The sequence below is a fragment of the Alosa sapidissima genome, chromosome 4 (assembly GCF_018492685.1).
Source record: "Alosa sapidissima isolate fAloSap1 chromosome 4, fAloSap1.pri, whole genome shotgun sequence".
Lineage (NCBI taxonomy): Eukaryota > Metazoa > Chordata > Actinopteri > Clupeiformes > Clupeidae > Alosa > Alosa sapidissima.
In genome coordinates, this window is record NC_055960.1 from 14,910,489 (window position 1) to 14,931,667 (window position 21,179).

At 48.2% G+C, this 21,179-nt stretch overlaps 1 protein-coding gene across 1 annotated transcript in view; it reads right to left on the reverse strand.

The window, feature by feature from the left end:
* Positions 1-21,179, reverse strand: part of slc25a26 (solute carrier family 25 member 26) — a 42,967-nt gene that overhangs the window by 6,073 nt on the left and 15,715 nt on the right. Inside the window, exon 6 of the mRNA XM_042089184.1 lies at positions 3,771-3,899. Within this exon, the coding sequence (XP_041945118.1) occupies positions 3,771-3,899 (129 nt within the window). The remainder of the gene's footprint in view (positions 1-3,770; positions 3,900-21,179) is intronic.

Below are 21,179 nucleotides of genomic sequence, written 5' to 3' on the forward strand. Positions count from 1 at the left end.
AATTATTCCAGAAGAGGAGATTGTCTCTCTGGAGGCCTGGCTTGGTTCTCTGAGGGGGTCTGTCGGACTGAGCAGGCTGGGAGAGGAGTGCTGTGAGTGGGAGTGGAGGCCTGCGGGAGGCCCTATCTGCGTGCCAGGCTTCACATGAACTCATAACAGCAATGCCACTGAGTGAATGTGATTGCACACTTTTTCTTGAAGCAGTGCAAACACAATAGCTCTTGGTACACAAATATGCACATAATATGCAAACATGTTGATATCCTATCACAGAAAGGCAAAATATTGAGAGGCGTACATACACACACACTCATAGATATCTTACACGCCCAAGAACCCACTAAACGGTTACAGTATATCACACTCACAGATAAATTCACACATACACACACACACACACACACACACACACACACACACACACACACACACACACACACACACACACACACACACACAAACACACACACACACACACATCCAGAGACACACATACGTACACATACATACAGGAGAGGCTTGGGGTGTGTGTGTGTGTGTGTGTGTGTGTATTTCAGTGCCAAGATACATCATGTGTGTTTGATTAGGTGGCAGATTAAAGGGGAGGCCTTGTTTCCCCACATCAAAGAGCCGGGCGGCTGGAGGGCCGTCCACACTCCCACTCCTCCTCATGAATAACTAATTGGAAGCAAATCCAGGTTGGCCGCAGAGCACGGCCATGACCACCTCTTCTCTGTTCGCCATGACCTTAAGTTCACCTAGGCAACTGCGGGCATGTGCTTATGTTGGTAACTAAGCGTGTGTGTGTGTGTGTGTGTGTGTGTGCGCGTGTCTGTACATGTATGTGTGTGCTTGAGTATACATATGTGTGTATTAATTTGAGCGTGTGTATGTGTGTTTGTGAGTGTTTGTGTGTGTGCATGTGTGCGGTGTGTGTGTGTGGGTGTGTGTGTGTGTGTCTGAGTATGTGTGTGTGCTTATGTGTGCTTGTGTGTGGATAGTGTATGTGTATTTGTGTGTGTGTGTGTGTGTGTGTGTGTGTGCTTGCTTGTATGTATGTGAGTGCATATATGTGAATGTGTGTGTTGAAATGGCTAGCGAGCGCAGGCCGATAGCGTGAGTCAGGGCTTGTGGAGTAAATAGACTCTGCAAAACTGGCAGGCGGCAGTGCCGGTTTTGGGTGAGTTCATCTGGATCGTAAACACATGGTTTGCTTGGCTGGTTTCAGTCGAGTGGATAATGAGTGCAAGCGACTGGGTGACACTCCGCCGAAAGCTCTTGTGGCCTGTGTGGGTTAGGCCATAACATGTTTTCTTTATTTTTTTCCCTTTTTTCTTTGGGGGTCCAAACTGTGATGGACGACGTTGGCGCTCGTGGTGAATGGACGATGAGGTGCGGCGTGCGTCTGCGGTGCCTGGACGAGCCGAGAATGATCCATGGTGACTGCCGCCGGCCGGATGAGTGGCGTCTCGCGAGCCCTGCAGGAAACTGGGATGCTAGCAGCAAACAAGCCCTGGGGTGCTAGTTATTGGACTTGGGATACTTTCAACACCACATACAAACCAAATAAGAGCCAATATCTTCACAAGAATACAAGAAGTTTCATCAAGTGCCATTTATCATTTATATCACCCGTCAAACAAGTAGAGCTGATGCTCTCCATGCCGCACGCTGCAGGAGTTTTCAACACATCGTCTGCACGAGTCTTCCTTTCCATGACTTTGATAGTAGCCATAAGAGTGTGTCTCTGGATGTATGTGTGTGTGTGTGTGTGTGTGGGAGTGTGAGTGTGAGTGTGTATGTGTGAATTTATCTGTGAGTGTGATATACTGTAACCGTTTAGTGGGTTCTTGGGTGTGTAAGATATCTATGAGTGTGTGTGTGTGTCTGTACGCCTCTCAATATTTTGCCTTTCTGTGATAGGATATCAACATGTTTGCATATTATGTGCATATTTGTGTACCAAGAGCTATTGTGTTTGCACTGCTTCAAGAAAAAGTGTGCAATCACATTCACTCAGTGGCATTGCTGTTATGAGTTCACGCAGATAGGGCCTCCCGCAGGCCTCCACTCCCACTCACAGCACTCCTCTCCCAGCCTGCTCAGTTGTTGGCGGCACAGCTTTGGGTATCTGCATAATATGCTCATATACTCTGCATTAGTGTAATTAGGGTGATTAGTGTGTCATTAGTAATGAGCAACTGCTTAGAAAGATCCAAAAATATTCACCAGTCATGGAGAGAGAGCAAGACGTCATCCCCAGACATCATGACAGGCAGGCTGCCATTACAAGACCACACACAGACCAGTAGGGAAAGCTGAGCTGTGTGTGGGTGATTGTAAGCATGTATAACAGCTAGCAGGATAGAAACATTTGACTTTGTCCAAATAAGACCGGTTCACTTTTACATAAAACATGCATGACAAAACCTATTTCAGGTCACAAGAGGTGAGGAGCCCGAATTTGATTTTGATTAAAAGACACTAATAAAAGTGAAGCCTTAAGATAGTTGGCTGCTCATTAATCAAATCTCACGCCAAGCCGAATGACTTTCTGAGTGTTTGGGGAGAGGGGGGTGAGGGCTGGGGGGGGGATCAAAAGACAGTTCCGTGAAACGGCTGGCCCACGTCCTCCTGGACGCCGGAGGGGAGAAAGAGAGAGAGAGAGAGAGAGAGAGAGAGAGAGAGAGAGAGAGAGAGAGGGGCCTCCAACGGCCATTCTCCTTCGATTGTCTCCTCTCCATGCTCTCCTGACTCTAAAGGCCTGCCCAGCACCAGGAGAGCGGACGCAGGCCTTTCAGACGCGAGGGGCCAGATTCCAGGAATGGCCAAGAGAAAAAGACAAGCGAGCCCAGGAAGAAAGAAAGAAACTGAGAGAGAGAGAGAGAGAGAGAGAGAAAAGAAAGGAAAGAAAGACACTGATGTGATGGACAGAGTAACTGACAGAGAGAGAGAAAGCGAGTAAAAGAAAGTAAGCAAGAAAAAAGCAAGAAAAGAAAGAAAATTCTAGAGAAAGAGCTGGACAAAGACAGAGGAAGTGGCATCCAGTGAAATGCTTGTCGATGCGGCTCCCCAGTGCAGATGGCCTGGAGAGAATGTCTTTGAACGTGCGAGAGGCTGGGGGGCTCTGAATGACACTTCTTATTCTCCACCAGGCAAGCGGCAGTTCTGTCGCTCCCACAGCTGTGTGCTGCATTGTCCTCTCCAACGGCTTCTTTCTTTCTTTCTCGTTCACTCTCTCTCTCTCTCTCTCTCTCTCCTCCTGTCTTTCTCTACCCGGCTGCTGGGCTCCAAACGTACTGGAATTTTCTGCTCTCGCCCCAGAGACATGATGTCATTCACACAAACGCTGCATTTTCAAAGAGAAATTACTTTTACTCACTCGGCCAGGGGCAGACAATTGGAGAGTGTGTGTGTGTGTGTGTGTGTGTGTGTGTGTGTGTGTGTGTGTGTGTGTGTGTATGGAGGCGGGGGGAACGAAATGCGTTAGCCACGGTTGGAGTTCGTGACAAATCGCGTCTCTTTTTAATCACTGCTATGGCGACCATTAAAAGAGGGCATAATTTCAGAGAGAGAGAGACAAGAGCAAATGGAGGTTTTCAGGCTGTAAATGTGTCAGGTCATAAGCAGGCTGTTATTCCTTTAGTACACGATCATTACCAGGGAGAATTACAGCTTCTCCACAAACTAAAAAGAGAGAGAAAAGGAAGGAAAGGGGAAAAAAGAAGGGAGTGAGAGAGAGGGAGACAGAAAGAGAGGAATAGACAGAGAGAGGGAGCAAAAGACAGGGTGATAGAGAGAAAGAAAGAGACAAAGACAGTTAATGGACAGTAAATGAATTGGGGAACAGTTACCTTCAAGTACTCCCACAGTGGAAACTGCACCAGAGAGAAGGGGATCTAGAAGTGAGGAAATGGGGGACAATTAGTCAAATGTTTACCACAATGAACTGCCCCTGTTCTTTAGGTATGTATGGACAATAAATAAAGTCATAAACCCATACTGTGAAACCCATATACAGTGTATGAGGATGTGGTTGAACTGTAGCATTTATAGCTTTATCTTTTTATCTTTGTTTCAACAACACATTTAACTTGTCATTACACTGAGACGAAACAAGTGTTAAAGCCTTGTATGACTTCTATGACTAAGGTGATCCTTTCCAGTTTGACGGAAATATGATCAGCAAGAAAGCAGGAGCTCATTCCAACAAACGGCATCCCAAGTGGCATGACAAGACAACTCTTACAACCTGAACGGCAGCCATGCAAGTCGGGAACAAGAGACCCTGATGGCAAACTGTCAAACAACAGCGAGTTGTGTCAGGAACAGAGAAACTGACACCTATAGCGTTGTCAGGAGGAGAGCAGTCAGAGCGACTTTCGTATACCTTCAACAAGGCACATAACAATGCACTTCACCATGATCAATTTGAAAGCTCAATTTCAATAGTATTTGCAAGCTATTATGTTCAGCTTATTCCTGATTTTCTTTTTTTTTTGTTAGAACAAATGCAGACATATTTCCTAACATGAATTTCGAATCATGGATTGTATCTTTAAAGGTGCGATTTGTAGGATTGTTACCGAACGTTCTGTTGGCCAAAATCAAAACACTGGTGAACGTTCTCAAGACTACCAGACGCGAGCCTCTTCTGGGTTGCCAGATGTAATGAAGACTTAGCTAACATTAGTTGACCTGCAGCTGCTTTAACGTTTCTCCAACCATGACCCAGCTACACATTACGGAAACAGTGAAAACAAAAAATACCTCTCTAACCAACGTAACATATGTAGCTGAAGTTAGCGATGCAGATGAAGTTAAGCATAGGCTACCTGTTGTGGAGAAATATGGCCAGCTCTGGGTCAGACTTGATATTCTTCGTTTGACGAAGACGTCACCATCTCAGGAAGCTCCTCCGATGTCCACTTAATTTGTTTCTTGTTTTAATTTTGGAAATTTGCCTGCCTCTTGTAGGCGTTCATGACTACAACTGACAGCTGTTGACAGTTGGCCTTTGCTAATTTGGCAACCCAAATAGGAGGACGCGCTAGCCCATTATTAATACGCTATTCTAGAATTAATCGTTCAAAACATAAACGAAAATTCCAAGAGATTCCGCCCCATAACTGATTTTTTTTCATGGGTTTTACGGGGTTTCACGGGTTAGAGTAATGTTGTCAAATAAGCCATTACTTCAATTCATCGTGTTTCCTCACTCTCTGACAACATATGGTGATCATTTTTGGAATGGTTACAGTTTATTTTCCATTATTTCCTACATACTGGACCTTTAATAGACGATGCCTTTTGTCAATATGACAACGTGACACTGGAATTTGCGAAACACGTATAAGAAGAGGGGAAACTGCAAATACTACAGGACCTTTCTGTCCTGTACTCACCTAGTCTGGTTCAACATACACATTTTTTTTAGGCCTACTGTATATAGGCCATGATATTCTCATCTGAAATGGACTCTGTAATACTGATGCGTTCCATATGACTGATGGTTTACTGATATTTGTGCATCTGATTGTTCAAGTCAATAAATACAAACGGCCTGAATTAATGCAAACTGCATCTAGATGTTAAAGGTGCAGTCAGCGATTGCGCATGAAGTCACACTTGTTTATTTACATTTCTTAACAGACACTTTTGTCTAACGAGGTATGTCACATTTTATCCAAGGACCAAATAAAACACATTATAGGCTACTTTTACGTGTGTACTCACGGGAGCGAGCAGATCGTGAAGAAACGTTCGCTGAATGTGACAAAAAAATATGATTGGCTTGAAATTGCGTACAATCGCTGACTGCACCTTTAAGCATAAAGTGCCTACAACTCAATTCTACATCATGCAATGCTGGCCTATGAGACAAACAGCTGTCTTAGGAGACATCATTATGTTTTTTTTGTGACTATTATTAATAGAAATAGGGCAAATGTGCTGCATGATTTCACCACACACGGTATCACATGCCTCCGACTCAAGGGACGAGAAGTGGTTGTTTGTTTCACCCCTACAGGAAATAACATATCGAATAATAATAATTTTAAAAATCACCACAGATCAAGTGTATGAAATTCCCTCCCAGCAGCTGTGTGCTCTAGTGCTCGTCAGTGAGAGAGCCAAGTGCACTCTCACCACTGGAAAAAGTACATTTCCAAATAAAGAAAGAAAACACACACACACACACACACACACACACACACACACACACACACAATCCACCTGTCTTTTATTATGGGCAGGACAGTGCCAACCTTTCCAGACACCAGCACAGAGAAGGAGACAGACAGAGAGACAGAGACAGAGACAGAGACAGAGAGAGAGAGAGAGAGAGAGAGAGAGAGAGAAATATGAGTCGAAAACAAGAGGAGAGAAACTATGTGTGTGAGACATTTTCAGGCAATCATCTGGTGAAGCAGAGCATGATTTACATGTGGATGTAGCACCTCTGGCAGAAGGGTGCGCGTGTGAGACGCAGGTGGTCAGCCTCACACTGGCCAGACAGCCATGGACACTGGGTCCAGGGCTGATGGGAAGGGAAGGGAGGAGGCCTCTCTCTCTCTCTCAGCTGGGGCGGGCGGCCAGTTAGCCCATTTCTTTACGACAGCGCGTGCGGAGTCGGACAGTGATGGGTGATTTAAGCATGCGCCGCTCCTTGTGTCAGTCTGGCTAAACGCTGACATAAATACCACAAATAAATCACCAGAACAACACACTTTTTTTGTGCAGCTAAAGGCTATGTTGCTGATCCAGCAATGATCCCAGAGGCACACACACAACAAAACATGGGGAGAGGAAGACACAGAGGCAGAGGGAGTAAACAGTACCATGCAAATCATTCACTCGGTTATTAGACCCCTTTAAAGCTGCCATAATGACAACTGATGGACCTTAAGGCACTGCTCCTACATCTACCAGCCAATCATTTCAAGGGAACGTCCATATCAGAACCGAGTCCTTCTTCAGTAGTTTTAGAGAGATACAAAAGTAAATTTAGTCAAAACTTAGCGACAAAACAGAGAGTGTGTGTGATTCGGGGGGGGGGGGGGGGGGGGGGGTGGTGTAGAGAGAGTGTGTGTGTGTGAGATTGGAGGGGGGGTGTAGAGAGTGTGTGTGTGTGTGATTGAGGGGGGGGGGGGGGGGTGATGGGAGGTAGTGAGGAAGAGAGTGGCCCCATGTCGGAGGGCCCGTCCCCTCAGGGCAGACTCTCCATATTAATATTCACAGAGGGCAGAGGGCACAGCACAAATCTGCTGCACACATGCTGTGCCGCGCTTCATGCCAGTACATATAAAAAGCACATGCCTCCACTCCTCTCTCTCTCTCTCTCTCTCTCTCTCTTTTCCCCTCTCTCTTCCTCCCTCTCTCAACCTCCCACCCTCTCTCATTCCTTAGTCTGCTGCTTGCTTCTCTTTCCCGCCCTCTCTTTCCCCCTTCTCCCCTTTCTCCCTTCATTTCCCTCTCCCTCTCACTCCTTCTCTCTCTCTCTCTCTCTCTCTCCCTCCCACCCTCTCTCTCTCCCTCCCTGCCTGATGCTGCCTGGCATGGTTTGGCGTAATGATGATCCCCGTCTAAACTTGGTAAAGCCTCCCTGTGACGGTGCGTTTCACAGCGTTGGCCGCGGGACGAGGACAACGTGAAATGCACGGCTGCGCTCCAGCTCGCTTGTAAACGGCGGGACTGTGAAGGGGGGGGGGGGGGGGGGGGGTCCACTCGTTGTGACAGATGATAAATAAACGCCGTCCAAATCAAACACGCCTTCGCTCACGCACGTGGCCCCTCAGATTGGCCACCGTTGTTAGCCCAGATGCTAATTTAATATCGCCGTCCTGAGAGGGGGAGGTTTGTCTGATCAGGTGCAGATGCACTGTTCTTTTCATTTCGTTTCAACTTGTGCAACGCTGAATTCACAAATGCTACATCCGAGCCTAAATGCTGTGCGATCTTATGTGCGAGAACTTGGATTCGAGAGGAATCCAACGCCTGCAACTCCCACCCACTCAATAAAGTCGTCCACAATCTGAAAAGCAGGGACATTCAACAGCCGGTCATTCAGGCGTACATTTACCAAGGTGGAGGTACAAGGTTTTATTAGACAATGCTGACTGCAGATGGCTGGGAAAGTGAGAAGAACAGACTGTCAGTAATCCAGTCACTGGCCCCTGCTAGAGTCTGCTCCCCGGCATAGCTAAAGTTGAAATGAAGCAGCTTCATCATGAGGTCCTACAGTTTGAAACCATTTGTAATGCAAACGGTTGGGTATTAGTGTGAATATATTTGTGTGTGTGTGTGTGTAGTGTAGGGGTGTGGGGGTGTAGGACTCATTTCCTGCATCAGTGTGTGCTACAGTATAAGACTCTGTTATGAGTGGATGGAACTGACACACAGATGTTTATCACCAAGTCCATTCCAGCAATGTCATTCATCAGCACCCTGACCTCAAACACCTGTGTCATTTAACAATAGCAGGACAACCTGCCAAGATTGTGTGTGTGTGTGTGTGTGTGTGTGTGTGTGTGTGTGTGTGTGTGTGTGTGTGTGTGTGTGTGTGTGTGTGTTTCTGTGTGTGTTAGTCAGTGGAAAGAAAGCTGGATGTCTGGAACTTATGACTGTGAATCACATGCGGTCACAGTCTTGTGGGAGTGAGAGTGCATGTGTGAGCCTGTGAGAGCGCATGTGTTTGTATGTACAGTTGTGCTCATAAGTTTACACACACAGCCAATCTCTAGGTATGGTGAAGGGTATGTGATGATGTGGGGGTATTTTAATTTTGGGGGTATTTTAATATTTTTAGTCAACTTTAGCATGGGTGTGTAAACTTACTGTAGGAGCACAACTGTATGTCTGTGTATATGTGTGTGTGTGTGTGTGTGTGTGTATCTGTTTGTGGCCCTGCGATACTTTATCATTGGCAGATAAAGACGAGCGTCCCGGTTGTCACTCTGTCCGGCGCATTAGTATTCCCCGTGGCTGCGGCCTGTCGTGGGCCGTTACGGGCCAGCGTGGCCTCCGCCTTCAGCTGGAACACACGTCAAAATACATTTCCATCCAGCCCGATTGCAGAGGTCGCCTCTGCCTGCAATTTGACAAACGACTTTAATAGGTCAGACGGCCTGTGCGGAATAGCAATGAACCTGTCCGTCGTGATGCAACTCATGCAAGTCGCAGTGCTGTCTTGGCCAGCGGAATGACCAGTCCTTCTTTGCGAGGCTGAGGCAGGCTCGCCCAGTTCTCAACCGCATTCAGTGCTCAGTGGCGTTTACGAGCAGTCAGCGTCAAAGCTCGATTTGAATTGTGAGCCGCGCTAAAGCAAATGAATTAACCCACAGATTCGCCCGATAAGGCGCAGCAGACGGTTGGCGAAAAATTTGAATCCGCTCTTGCCACATAATAACGGCCTTGACGTACAGCTGGTAGTTTGCTGCACTGATAATTTATTAGCTGAGTGAAAGGAGACGTTTGTGGGGACTGTTCAGTTACATACGGGCGTACACACACACACACACACACCTTACAAAGACCTTCCACAGGTTGGTAGGTTGCCTGCAGCTAACGGAGCTGAAGCTGCTCATTGTGACAAGGCACTTGAAAACACAACCGTTCTCAACGCCCTTCACTGCTCCCTGAGAAGGGGTCTGCACACACACACACACACACACACACACACACACACACACACACACACGCACGCACGCACGCACGCACACTGACATGTTTAAGAGCCCACAGGATGCGTGACAGCTGGGGTTATTTACTGTCCCCTGACACAGACAAAGAACTTCGCTCAGCAGCCCCGCACAAACCCACACCACCAGCGACAGTGTGCAGCTGGGGCCCAGAGGTGCAGTCTAACACGCACACACGCGCACGCGCACACACACACACACACACACACACACACACACACCTCAAGGTAGCGACGGGGCCCCAAAGAGGCATCCACAGAGGCACTGACGGTCACTGAGTGGTACTGGGGTTGGGGAGGAGACACTGATTCAACTTTGACAAGAGTTTGAGAAAGGAAATTGAAAAAAAAAAACTGCTTTTGTCTAATAAACAAAAGACATGATCTACCTGAAGTTGCAGTCAGCAAAAAAAAAAAGAAATTATAAGAGATGATGAGAACAAAAGAGAACAATGCTAAATAAAATCTTGAGTTGAGATGGTAAGCAAGGGATAAAGAAGGATGGAAGAAGGGTAAGGATTCCCCAGTGCATTCTGGGAAGATTCCTGGAGCAAGGGAGCTGGGAACTGAGACAGATGTAATAAGGGAGAAATATGGCATAAATGTGTGTATTTTGTGTATTTGTTATATTTGTGTGTGTGTGTGTGTGTGTGTGTGTGTATGTGTGTGTTGGGGGGGTGGGGATGGGATTGTGCAACAGGATGCAGATGCGAGTCAGATGGCTGGCCCAGCCATGGGCGCAGTCTGATTGGCCAGGAAGCGGGATCCCAGCGAGCCCAGTCCGAAGACGCTGCGAGGTGAGCAGGAAATCTGCGGCCCCGGACCTAATCCCACATTTATTACCTGCTAATGCAGCTGGCCTGACCGCTCCCGTCCGTACGGCCAAGGATCCCCCTCTCCCTCTCTCGCCTCCTCATCCCACTCTCTCCTGTGACGGCTGAATTTCACAGTTCTCCCAATAGCAAGCCTGGCTAGCACCTTTACGCAAGATGTGTGCGATTATATAGTTGAAGAGGCTGGCTTGCAAAGAAAAAGTTTGAACACACGAGCGGTCAAACAGTCTGAGACTTTGTTCTCTCGGGAGTTTTTTTTGGCTTTCGCTTGCTTTGTTTTAACCAGTGTGCACAAACACAACCTAGCATATTGGATGTCTAATTAATTCTCAGGTTCATTAAAACGTGTTCTTTATTTGCGGTGAGCCGTCAGATCGATAAATCACTGGAGCTGAGCAGCAAGAACGCAAGCTGTCTCTTGTTTCATCATGCTAACTAATAAGCTTTTCCAACCTGTTTGCCTACAGTGATTTACGACGTCCGTCAGGGGCTGTTTTGCTTTGTGCATGTTAGATAAACTCTGCCTCCAGCTTGTGTGTGTGTGTGTGTGTGTGTGTGTGTGTGTGTGTGTGTGTGTGTGTCCATGCGTGTGTATGTGTGTGACAGTTGGCTGATCGGCCCACTGCATGTCATTCTTCTGAGAGCAGATCTGTTATCTTTGGTTCTCCCTCACACCGCTGAGGGCTAAAAACCAAAAAGGTATTTTGCAATTAAAATTCTCACCGCAAGACTCCGCGGACCTGCTCGACTAACGTGACCACGTCCACGTGCCCCATCAATCTGGATTAGTGCCGGATCTCAATTAGGTCTTCACTTGCCTGTCTTAAGCCGTCCGTAATTGGCAATATCCTCCATTTAAATTATAATCGCAGAAGCAGATCATCCACGGGGGTGATTTACGAGCAAGACAAAAAGTGGGATGGAGGGAGGGAGTGAGAGAGAGATGAGGGAGAGGTTGGGGGGGGGGTTAAAAAAAGAGGTAACAAACTCTTATCTTAAACACGGTGATCTAATGTCACACCTCGTTATGAATCAGGCGGGAGCCGAGTGGTCTTATCGCGTGGCCCCCGGGAGAGCAGATTATGACGTCGATACCAGCGGAGCGTCAGTAAGACCTCGAGGGGGAGAGAGAAGGCCTTTTAGGAAAACAAAATAAACACATAAATAAGGGGAGTGGAGGGATTGGGTAGGGGGGGGGAGTAGAGCGGAGGCCTGCACCGGACAGTGTGAGCAGTCAACCAGCGCTCTGCCCAACGTGGTGCCCAACGTGGTGCACAGTGTGTGTGTGTGTGTGTGTGTGTGTGAAAGGGGGGTCTGTGGAGTGTTACAGGCTCCCTGACAGCTGTGTGTTCCTGCCAGAGAGAGAGAAAGAGAGAGAGAGAGGGAGACAGAGAGAGAGAAAAAGAAAGAGAGAGGGGGGAGAGAAAAAGAGGTGGTAAGAGAAGGAGAGATAAAACTTGAATAAACACAGATACACACAGTCCTTTGGCTTGCATGCACACGCAGTGCAGGCACAGGCACAGGCACACACACACAAACACACACACCCACACCGCACACACACGAACTTCTGAGTGTGCACTGTGTGAGCCAGTCAGCACAGGGGCACTTTTAGGGGGGTGGTGGGGTAAGTTTGGGGCAGGTTTGAGCGTGAGTATAACACTTCACTGTGCCTTGCACAGTTTCATTTGTTTCTGTATTTGTCTTTAAAGCCTGTAAAACAGGTTGGCCTGTGAAAACGTGGCAAGTGTGTTCTGCGCAGACCATCAACATCGACACCTGAGGCTCTGTCACCACCCCCCCCCCCCCCCACCACCACACTGAATTTGTGTGCACTTGCCGGAGAATTTCGTCTGACAGCTTTGAATGCCACAGTGCAAGAAGTGTGTGTTTGAACATGCATAGCCACAATTCTGACTCAATTCCCATCAGCCTGTGCAGATAGAGACAGAGAGAGTCTGTGGGCGCAACAGTGAGAGAGAGAGAGTGATAAAGAGAGAGAAAGAGATAACACAACAATATTCTTGACAAATTAAGACATGTCCTAAAGTTTGAGCAGGTGTCGGGGGGTGGGGTGGTGTGTTAGATAGTTTGGAATAAGCCTGCTGGCAAACATTCAACACAACAATTCCAACACTATTAGACACCATTCCCAGAAACAGGGCATAATATTTACATTGTGTGGGCCCCTTTTTTTCTGGCCGGGCAAACATTTGGCCCACTGTTGCCATTGAGGATGTCTGACATGGCAGCCAAAGGAAAGAGGTGGAAAGAGACAAGCTACAGCCCTATCAACAGGCCACTGGCTTATACAACCTATAACAAATAATCCACTGACAGAAGATGTAACTCCCCCAAAACCAGACTACTGCACACACATGCAGACAGACACACACACACAGACACATACAGACACAGACACACAAACACACACACACACACACGCTGTGTCCCCGCCACAGATTTCAGCACATGAGGCCTGGCCTTAAGTGGCTCATAAGACATTACAAAGTTTCCCCTTCAGAGCAAGTGATGTCAGAGGGAGTCTTTTAGTTAGCCAATTAATTATCAGCTAGTTTGACAACACATGTCCCCCCAGAGAGGTTTTTTTTCTCTTCGTTGGAGCAGGTGGAGAAGTGCAGGGGGTGAGGGGGGGGGGGGTCTGGTGGTTGGAAAACAGGGGGGTAGAGATGGGGGTAGAGGTGGTGTTGGCAGACCAATTAGGCGCTGACAGGTTGGAGGAGATGGATGGCAGCCTGCGGTGTCGAGCGGAGACGGAGTGGGGTTGGGGGGTGCGTGTGTGCCCCCGGACTGCGCACTCCCGTCACCCCCGGCGACGCAGCTGCGGCATGTCTGAGGGCTGACGCAGGCTGGGGAAGGGGACGAGGCAGGGCGGGGCGGGGATCAGGATGGGATAAAACGGCTGTGCACAGGAGAGAGGACTAACACTCTCAAACGGCAACCCACCACTACTGTTCCGAGCCTAAGGGAAGACTTCAGCTGAAAACTCGTGTAACATTATTAGGGCTTCAGCAGCAGAAAGCTATGAGAGAGAGAGAGAGAGAGAGAGAGAGAGAGAGAAGCAATAGAAACATCCAGATTAAGAGGGAGACAGCAAGCAACCCTGCTGCAGACACAGACCAGACCTAGTGCCTTCGTTTCCAGAAACACCAATTATAGCTGGAAAAACAGAACAGAATGCCCAGATGAAAAACCAACAATAAAGCAGAAACAAAGATATGTCCACCATTTTATCTGCTCAGCAGAACACAGCACACAGGAGAGTCCAGGCCTGGCCGCACCTCAGCTTTATGACACTCTCAGGCCGGACAGCCCCCCCCCCCAGCCGACGTCCAGGCCACCCCCCCCCACGATGTCCAGTCACCGGCCCAACCTCTGGGTCCAACGTGGCTCTGCAGACCGCAGGGGCCCCTTACACTCTCACAGCAACATTTGCTCTGTGCTGGGTGTCTGTTTTCTCTCTCTCTTCGGTGTGTGTGTGTGTGTGTGCGTGTCTTTTTGTCTGCAAATGTATTTGTGTGTGTGTGTGTGTGTGTGTGTGTGTGTCTATACTGTATATGTATGTGTGTATGTGTGCATGCATCTTTGTGTCTGCAAATGTATATGTGTGTATGTGTGTGTGTGTGTGTGTGTGTGTGTGTGTGTGTGTGTGTGCACAGATTTATATATTTGCTGACATGAAGCAGTGACATCATGCGCCTGCTCACCCGCCCTGACCCCAGGCTGCTTCCTACAGATGTCTCCAGCCGTCGCGAGCGGTTACTTGAGCTAAACTAAACATCGGTGTCAGAGTGTTCACTCGCTCGCTCGCCCCGGCAGGTGCCTCCGACACAGCGGCCGTGCAGCGCGAGCGATTCCCAGGACACCACCCCAAAACAACACCACGGCTGCTCCCACACAGTCGGGCGCAAAAGGGGAGTTTTTGCATGATCGGTTGATTTTATACCGCAGGGAATACTGCACAGAGTAGCTCCGTTGCACAAGCCCTTTGCAGGTCATTCAACTCGGTGAATTCCCTCCAGCCACAGATTCAATTGGGGTGACTTTCATACACGACCCTTTTTTAAAACACGCATGATGAATAACACTGAGAAGAACTCAATGGAATTTGAGTTCAGCTACAGGGTTGAATGGCACCTCAATGCCATTTCATTTCCAGGGGTTAAAGAATGTTAAAAATGATGGAGTCACATAGTGATGTAAGGGCAGTGGCACATTAAACCCACATAATTCACGATCCACCTTTTTTTCCTGCCACTATGAGTATGTAGGGGATGGGGGTAGGGCTTTGAAGGATTAAGCCGTCTGGAGTGTGAGAGTGTGTGTGTGAGTGAGTGTGTGAGTGTGTAAGTGTGGGTGGTTGGGAATGGGTTGAGGATGTGCACTGCTGTATAGGAAGCTGGAGGTGGGTTGCACCTCAACCAGAGCCCAAGAGAGAGAGACAGACAGAGCTGGAGAGAGAATGAAAAAGAGAGAGAGAGAGAGAGAGAGAGAGAAAGAGAGAAAGCAAGAGAGAGAGAGAGAAAGAGATGCAGAGAGGGATAAATCACAGCGCAGCACGAGGCGCCGGGGCTTGCCCTGTAATTAGAGGTTAACCTCAGTCTGGTTTTACAAGGCCGTTCTTCCTTCATGAGGGGAAAAGCACATAGCGCTCACTTATATTCTCGCGCACTAACTTTCTCCTTCCTCACTCATTCTCTCTCCCTCTCTCTGTTACTGTTCATAAACCCCTGCTGTTCATCATCGCACTCCTCCAATCAACACAAACTTGCGATCCATCACTCTCTCTGCCATACCGGAAGCGGGTCTCGGCTCCACGCAGTCCCGGTACTGATGGCAGGCAGGGGTTCTGGCGAGAGGCTTGGCGGCAGCCTGAGGCACTCTCGTCGGTGCAGGGTTCAGTACGGTTCGCACCGCTGCAGCTCCAGGACACATTCCTGTTTAGGTCACAGGTCTAAGGGGGTGTTTTTGGTCTGGGGGGGGGGTGTGTTTTCAGAGAACCCCATTTCTCCACAAGCCCCCCCCCCCCCTATCCCAGGCTAGCCCCCCCCCCCTTTCTACCTCCAAAAGCCTCCTGCACCCCCTGCCCCACCACCACCCTCCCTGATCGCTCGGCCTGCTTCTCGGCGTTCCGCGCCAGACCGTCTGCGGTAATTGGAACCACATGCGAGGCTGCGATCGTTTTCTGCCCCGATTGAGGCAAACACGCAGAAAATTGTGGGAAGCAAACATAGCCCTGAGACCTGTGGAGATATGCTAATCAGCACGGCCTCCTCCCTGTGCGACAGTGTGTCTGAAATAAACACCCCCCCCCACCACACACACACACACACACACACACACACACACACACACACACACACTACACAGTGCAAAACACTACGGAGAGTCCAAGAGTTACAGAACAAGATAAGGGTTGCACAAAGTACTGTAGCTCCATTGACACATAAATCAAATGTTCAGTGTCAATGTTTGACAGATTGGATGAAAAAAAAAAAAAACATCTCTGGCAGAAGTATGAGGACACGTTCAATAAAATAAAATGTTGATGCTCGATGGACTGGATGAAGCAAAGGAAAAAAAAAACATATCTGGCAGAATTGTAAAGACATGTTCAGAAACTGTAGCTTCCGGTGTGTGTGCTACAAGAATCGTTCCAAGTGAAAACGCTTGGCTTCAGCGTCCTCCTCGTCCAAAAATTACCGGTTGGCCACCACTGGCCGTCTCAAGATCTATCGGTCTGCTCTGCCTGACCTGAGACAGAACTACGGCGTGCGCGAGTGCCCAATGTGTCTGCGGGCCGTTTTGATCCCTACCCTCGGCGCTCGTAACTCATGACATAATAACGTACAAGAGAGTGCCGCAATCCCGAAAAATTAAGGTTGCATTAACTCGCCATTCTTGTGGGTGAAATAACTCATGGTGAGTGATTACAGCAGCCAGGTGATAAGTGGGATACCGAGGGCTTTATCACTGCAGTGTCACTTTCTCAAGCCCTCGAGTCTGAATTATGTTGGCTTAAATGGGAGCCGGGACTGATTTACGACATCAGTTCCTTGATGAAAATGCGCTGTTGACAATATGTTAAGGCTAAGCTTTGGAAGACACATAAAAACGTACATTACTGCACCTTTTGTGTAAGCCCCAGGACTCAGAAATCTATCTGCCTGCTGTGCTTGGCTTCCTCTACCAAAGCCAGATCTCCCAACTTGCCTTGGATGTAATATATAAATATGTGTGTGTGTGTGTGTGTGTGTGTGTTAGCATGCAGAGAGGGAGGAGATCGAAAGAAAGTGGAAGAAAAGAGAGAAAAAAAGAGAGAGAGAGAGAGAGAGAGAGAGAGAGAGAGAGAGAGAGAGAGAGAGAGAGGACTAATGTGCATTGCATTGCTTTACATCCAGAGCCGCTCAACTGGTCATCAGCAAGAGCCTAAGCCAGTGTCATGTTCTATCCAGATGTATTAGACTTCAGCTCTAATCTGCGTTGGGCTTCCCAGAGACCGGACCTGCCAACAAGCGTCCTACTGAGAGTGTCAAAAGAGCGAGGAGGACGAGAGAGAGAGAGAGCGCGAGAGAGAGAGCACGACAACAACCAACAACCTGTCAGGCTGATGAAAACAAACCGCGTTGGCCTCCTCAATGCTCCCCCTTTCCCACACCTCCCATAGTGCAGACACACACACACACACACACACACACACACACACACACACACACACACACACACACACACACACACACACACACACACACACACAAACACACACACACACAAACACACACACAAACACTTGCCCCCCTTTTTTCCTACCATACAGGACGTACACAATCACACGCGCAGTGATGGGACATATTAGGACATCCTCATCATCCCACAGCTGTATGGTAAAGTTATGATGCCGTTTCCAGGCATCGGAGCGCCAGGATTCCTTATTAAAGGGTCCGGAAAAGCCCCCCCTCCCCGCCTGGGAACGTCCAGGCAATCGCTTCAGATTTTATGCAGTGTCGACAGTCGCTCCGCACACACGCGCATGCTGTGAGGGCCGTCCAGCCAGGCCAAATGGGTTAATCAGTCACCGGGCGTGATGAATGTCCATCACAAAATAAAAACCCTGGATGCCTGTCAACTGCCTCTTGGTCCGCGCCGAGGCTACCGCTGGGAAGATGTAACCCAACTCTCGCAGTCAGCCTGAGCCGCAAAAAGGATTGGGGCACTGTCACTCGGTCTTTAGTTGGCCCTGCGGCGCGTCTCTCTCTCTCTCTCTGTGTGTGTGTGTGTGTGTGTGTGTGTGTGTGTGTGTGTGCTTGTGTCTGCTAAAGAGGGCTGCGTCGTGGCAGCTGTGTGTGTGTGTTTAGAGGCCTGCACAGTGAACCCAGCACTCGGGGGTGTGTAATTGGGTGGGGTGGGGTGGGGTGCCAGAGCAGGAATAATCTAGGTGCTGATGGTGAGGAAGCCGGACCTCGTGGTCCCCCGTGGGAAGAGGATTACTGAAAGGACACTGTGGTTGCTTTGCTTGGGTGGTAGGTGAGGCTCGTGGGGAGTGTGGCACTTGTGCACGAAAAGGAGACTAAGAGGGAAGGGCGAGTTCAGTATGTGGATGTGGAGGTGGAGGTGGAGGACAGTGTGTGTGTGTGTGTGTGTGTGTGTGTGTGTGTGTGTGTGAGAGAGAAAAGTCTGTATGGAGTGTGTGTATATTAAGAGTGTGTGTGTGGTGTGTGATGTGCCTGTTAGTGTGTGTGCGTGTGTGTGTGTGTGTGTGTGTGTGTGTGTGTGTGTGTGTGTGTGTGCGTGTGCTAGAAGGGCGGTGGTGGTGGGGGTCTGAATGTCTCAGGGAGCAGCTGGGTCTCTTCTCGGCTCCCTGTCTTGAGTTCAGTGCCAGCACCAATATGCTCGGACGTCCTGCCAAACTCAAGCGGACGCGCTGTTCCTCCCCACAAATACTCCCGATCTCCCCAACCCCCCCACCCCCCCTCCAACTCACCCCCCCCCCCCCCCCCCCCACTCTCCCTCCTGCCAACCTTGCTCAAACAGCAGAGTCATTCCAATGAGAAACGCATTTATAAGAAAGTCCCTTTAAAGCGATGGTTCGGAGTAATTTCACCCTAGGGTCCTTTGCACCATGACCCCGAGCCAAACACCCTCCCAGAACCTGTTTTCCCTTGGCGCTGTCAGAAACGAATGAGTTTCTGCAGTCGTAATGGTACCAACTTTTATCTTGTAGATTACCCCACTAATAATGCCCTGAATGGTACGAAACTTCTACAGTAGTACAACTATGTTCTTTACTAATAAAACGAGGCATTGAAAAGTTTGTAAATACACCAAGAGTATTTAAATAATACTTGCCTGATGGATGCTACTATCTTCTACTATACCGCTGCGTCGACGTTACTTCCGTGATTTGGGAAAAGCCTGTAAAAGTCCTGGCAGGAAGCGATTACATCAACGTTTTTTGGTATATCCAGTTTTTAATATTTTTTTTTCCGAAGTGTTTATAACTTAGTGTTATATAACTAATAATTGTTGCAAACTGGTACAACGAACAAAATATTAGTGCATTCCTGGATCTACATCCTTATGCATGCTTCCTGCCAGGACAAGTAACTTCGACGCTGCGGTATAGTAGCAGATAGTAGCATCCATCAGGCAAGTATTATTTAAATAAACTCTTGGTTTCAATGCCTCGTTTTATGACTAAAGGCCACAGTTGTACTACTGTAGAAGTTTCGTACCATTCAGGGCATTATTAGTGGGGTAATTTACGAGATAAAAGTTGGTACCATTACGACTGCAGAACGTCATTAGTTTCTGACAGTGCTACTCGACTAGGGTTCGACCAAGGGAAAACAGGTTCTGGGAGGGTGTTTGGCTCGGGGTCATGGTGCAAAAGACCCTAGGGTGAAATTACTCCGAACCATCGCTTTAAGCTTTCGCAGACACAAAGAAATGAAGACCAAACCCCCTCAGGGGTATATTGGCAACCTGACGCTTGGAAAAGCCTTAATGTCCACCTAAGTATAGAGAGCAACAAGAAAAAAAATCTCCACTGTTCATTTCAAACTGTTAGAATTTTTTTTTTTTTTGCAGTGCTGGCTTAAAGAAGTCCGGCTTGAGTCTGCACAAGCTGAGCACTCCAGGTCGGTATGTGACCCGGCCATGCAGCTTTCTCTGAGTCTCTGAATCCCTGTAGCCATGCAGATCTGTGGCACATATGAGAGAGAGAGAGAGGGGGAAGAGAGGAGAAAGGGGCCTCATTCGCTGCCTGGCCTGTGTTTGATTTCCAAACACAAAGAGAGAAGGAGAGAGAGGCTGAAGGCATGTGTGCAGGTTAAGGGGGGGGGGGGGGGGGGGGGGAGAGGGACGGAGGAAGGAAGCATCCAGGCCTTCACACGTGGGGCGTAAATCTCTCCCTCATAGGCTGGGTGAAAAATAAACAGGCCTGTCTGAGCGTCTGCTCCGCTGCCAGCCTCGGCCAGATGAGGGAGGCTAAACACACAGTGCCACGGATCAGCGCAAACATCTACAGGATATGAGCGCCCATCTGCCTGTCCGCCCGCCCGCCCGCCCGCTCGCTCTCGCTACCCCACCCTCACCACTTTTGTTTCCCTTCTCCCGTTCCTCTGCTTCTGTTGTTTTGCTCATGTTGACGTTGTCGGTTCTTCTGGTCTGCTAGTCCGTGTGTATCTCCACCTTGTCTTGTCTATCTACTGAGCGATACGAACCTACCAGCACCTACCAGGAATACGAATAAGAAACGACTGCACATTTTTCTGATGTCATCCTACGGTTGCTGAGTGACATTCGAATGAGTTGATGGCCATATTCAAAATTAAGAGACCACTGCAAATTTGCACACACACAAACATCTGAACACACACAGAAACACACAGACACACACAGACAGAGAGAGAGAGAGAGAGAAATGTGCCCTCTGCATTTATTGGCACTCCTGGTAAAGTTGAGTAAAAAAAGGTATAATACATGTTCTATTATAAATGTATCATAATCTCACAATGAAAACAAGTCGATTACCGAATGCAGCACAAACTGTCAAAGAATGCGAAAGGAGGCGAGTTCAGTAATCTACTTTTTCCTCACAAGATGGCGGCAACCTGAAGAAGAGCAGGATAATGAAATGACTGCACAGTCCACAGGGGGGGCAGTCACAGTTTCAATACCTTACTTACCAACTACAACTTACAAAGGTAAAATGACTTCAATTTGTCTGCTGAAACCCTCTCCAGAGTAACATATCATGTGATTTTTTGGGAAAAGTTAGTGGCTGAAAATACCGCTTTACATTGAGCTAACAAGTTGCTCCCCAAAGCCTATGCAATATGCTATTCAGGCTATGCCCATTCCGGTGTCACTCAAAACTGCACCGATTGTTATTTTGGTCACAAATGAAAATGTACACTCTTTATCATCCAATAAATGTGGCACATATGTTTTTGCCTGCTATTTCACAGAATAAATTTGTATATACAGTAGTTGTTGATGCTGTAACACCAAAATTTCCCTTTGGGGAAAAGTAAAGTAATCTATCAATCTGTTTACCGGTATCTATGACAGGGCAATGTATTTGGCATATTAACAGCAGGTTCAGGTGGCAAATTAGGAGGATG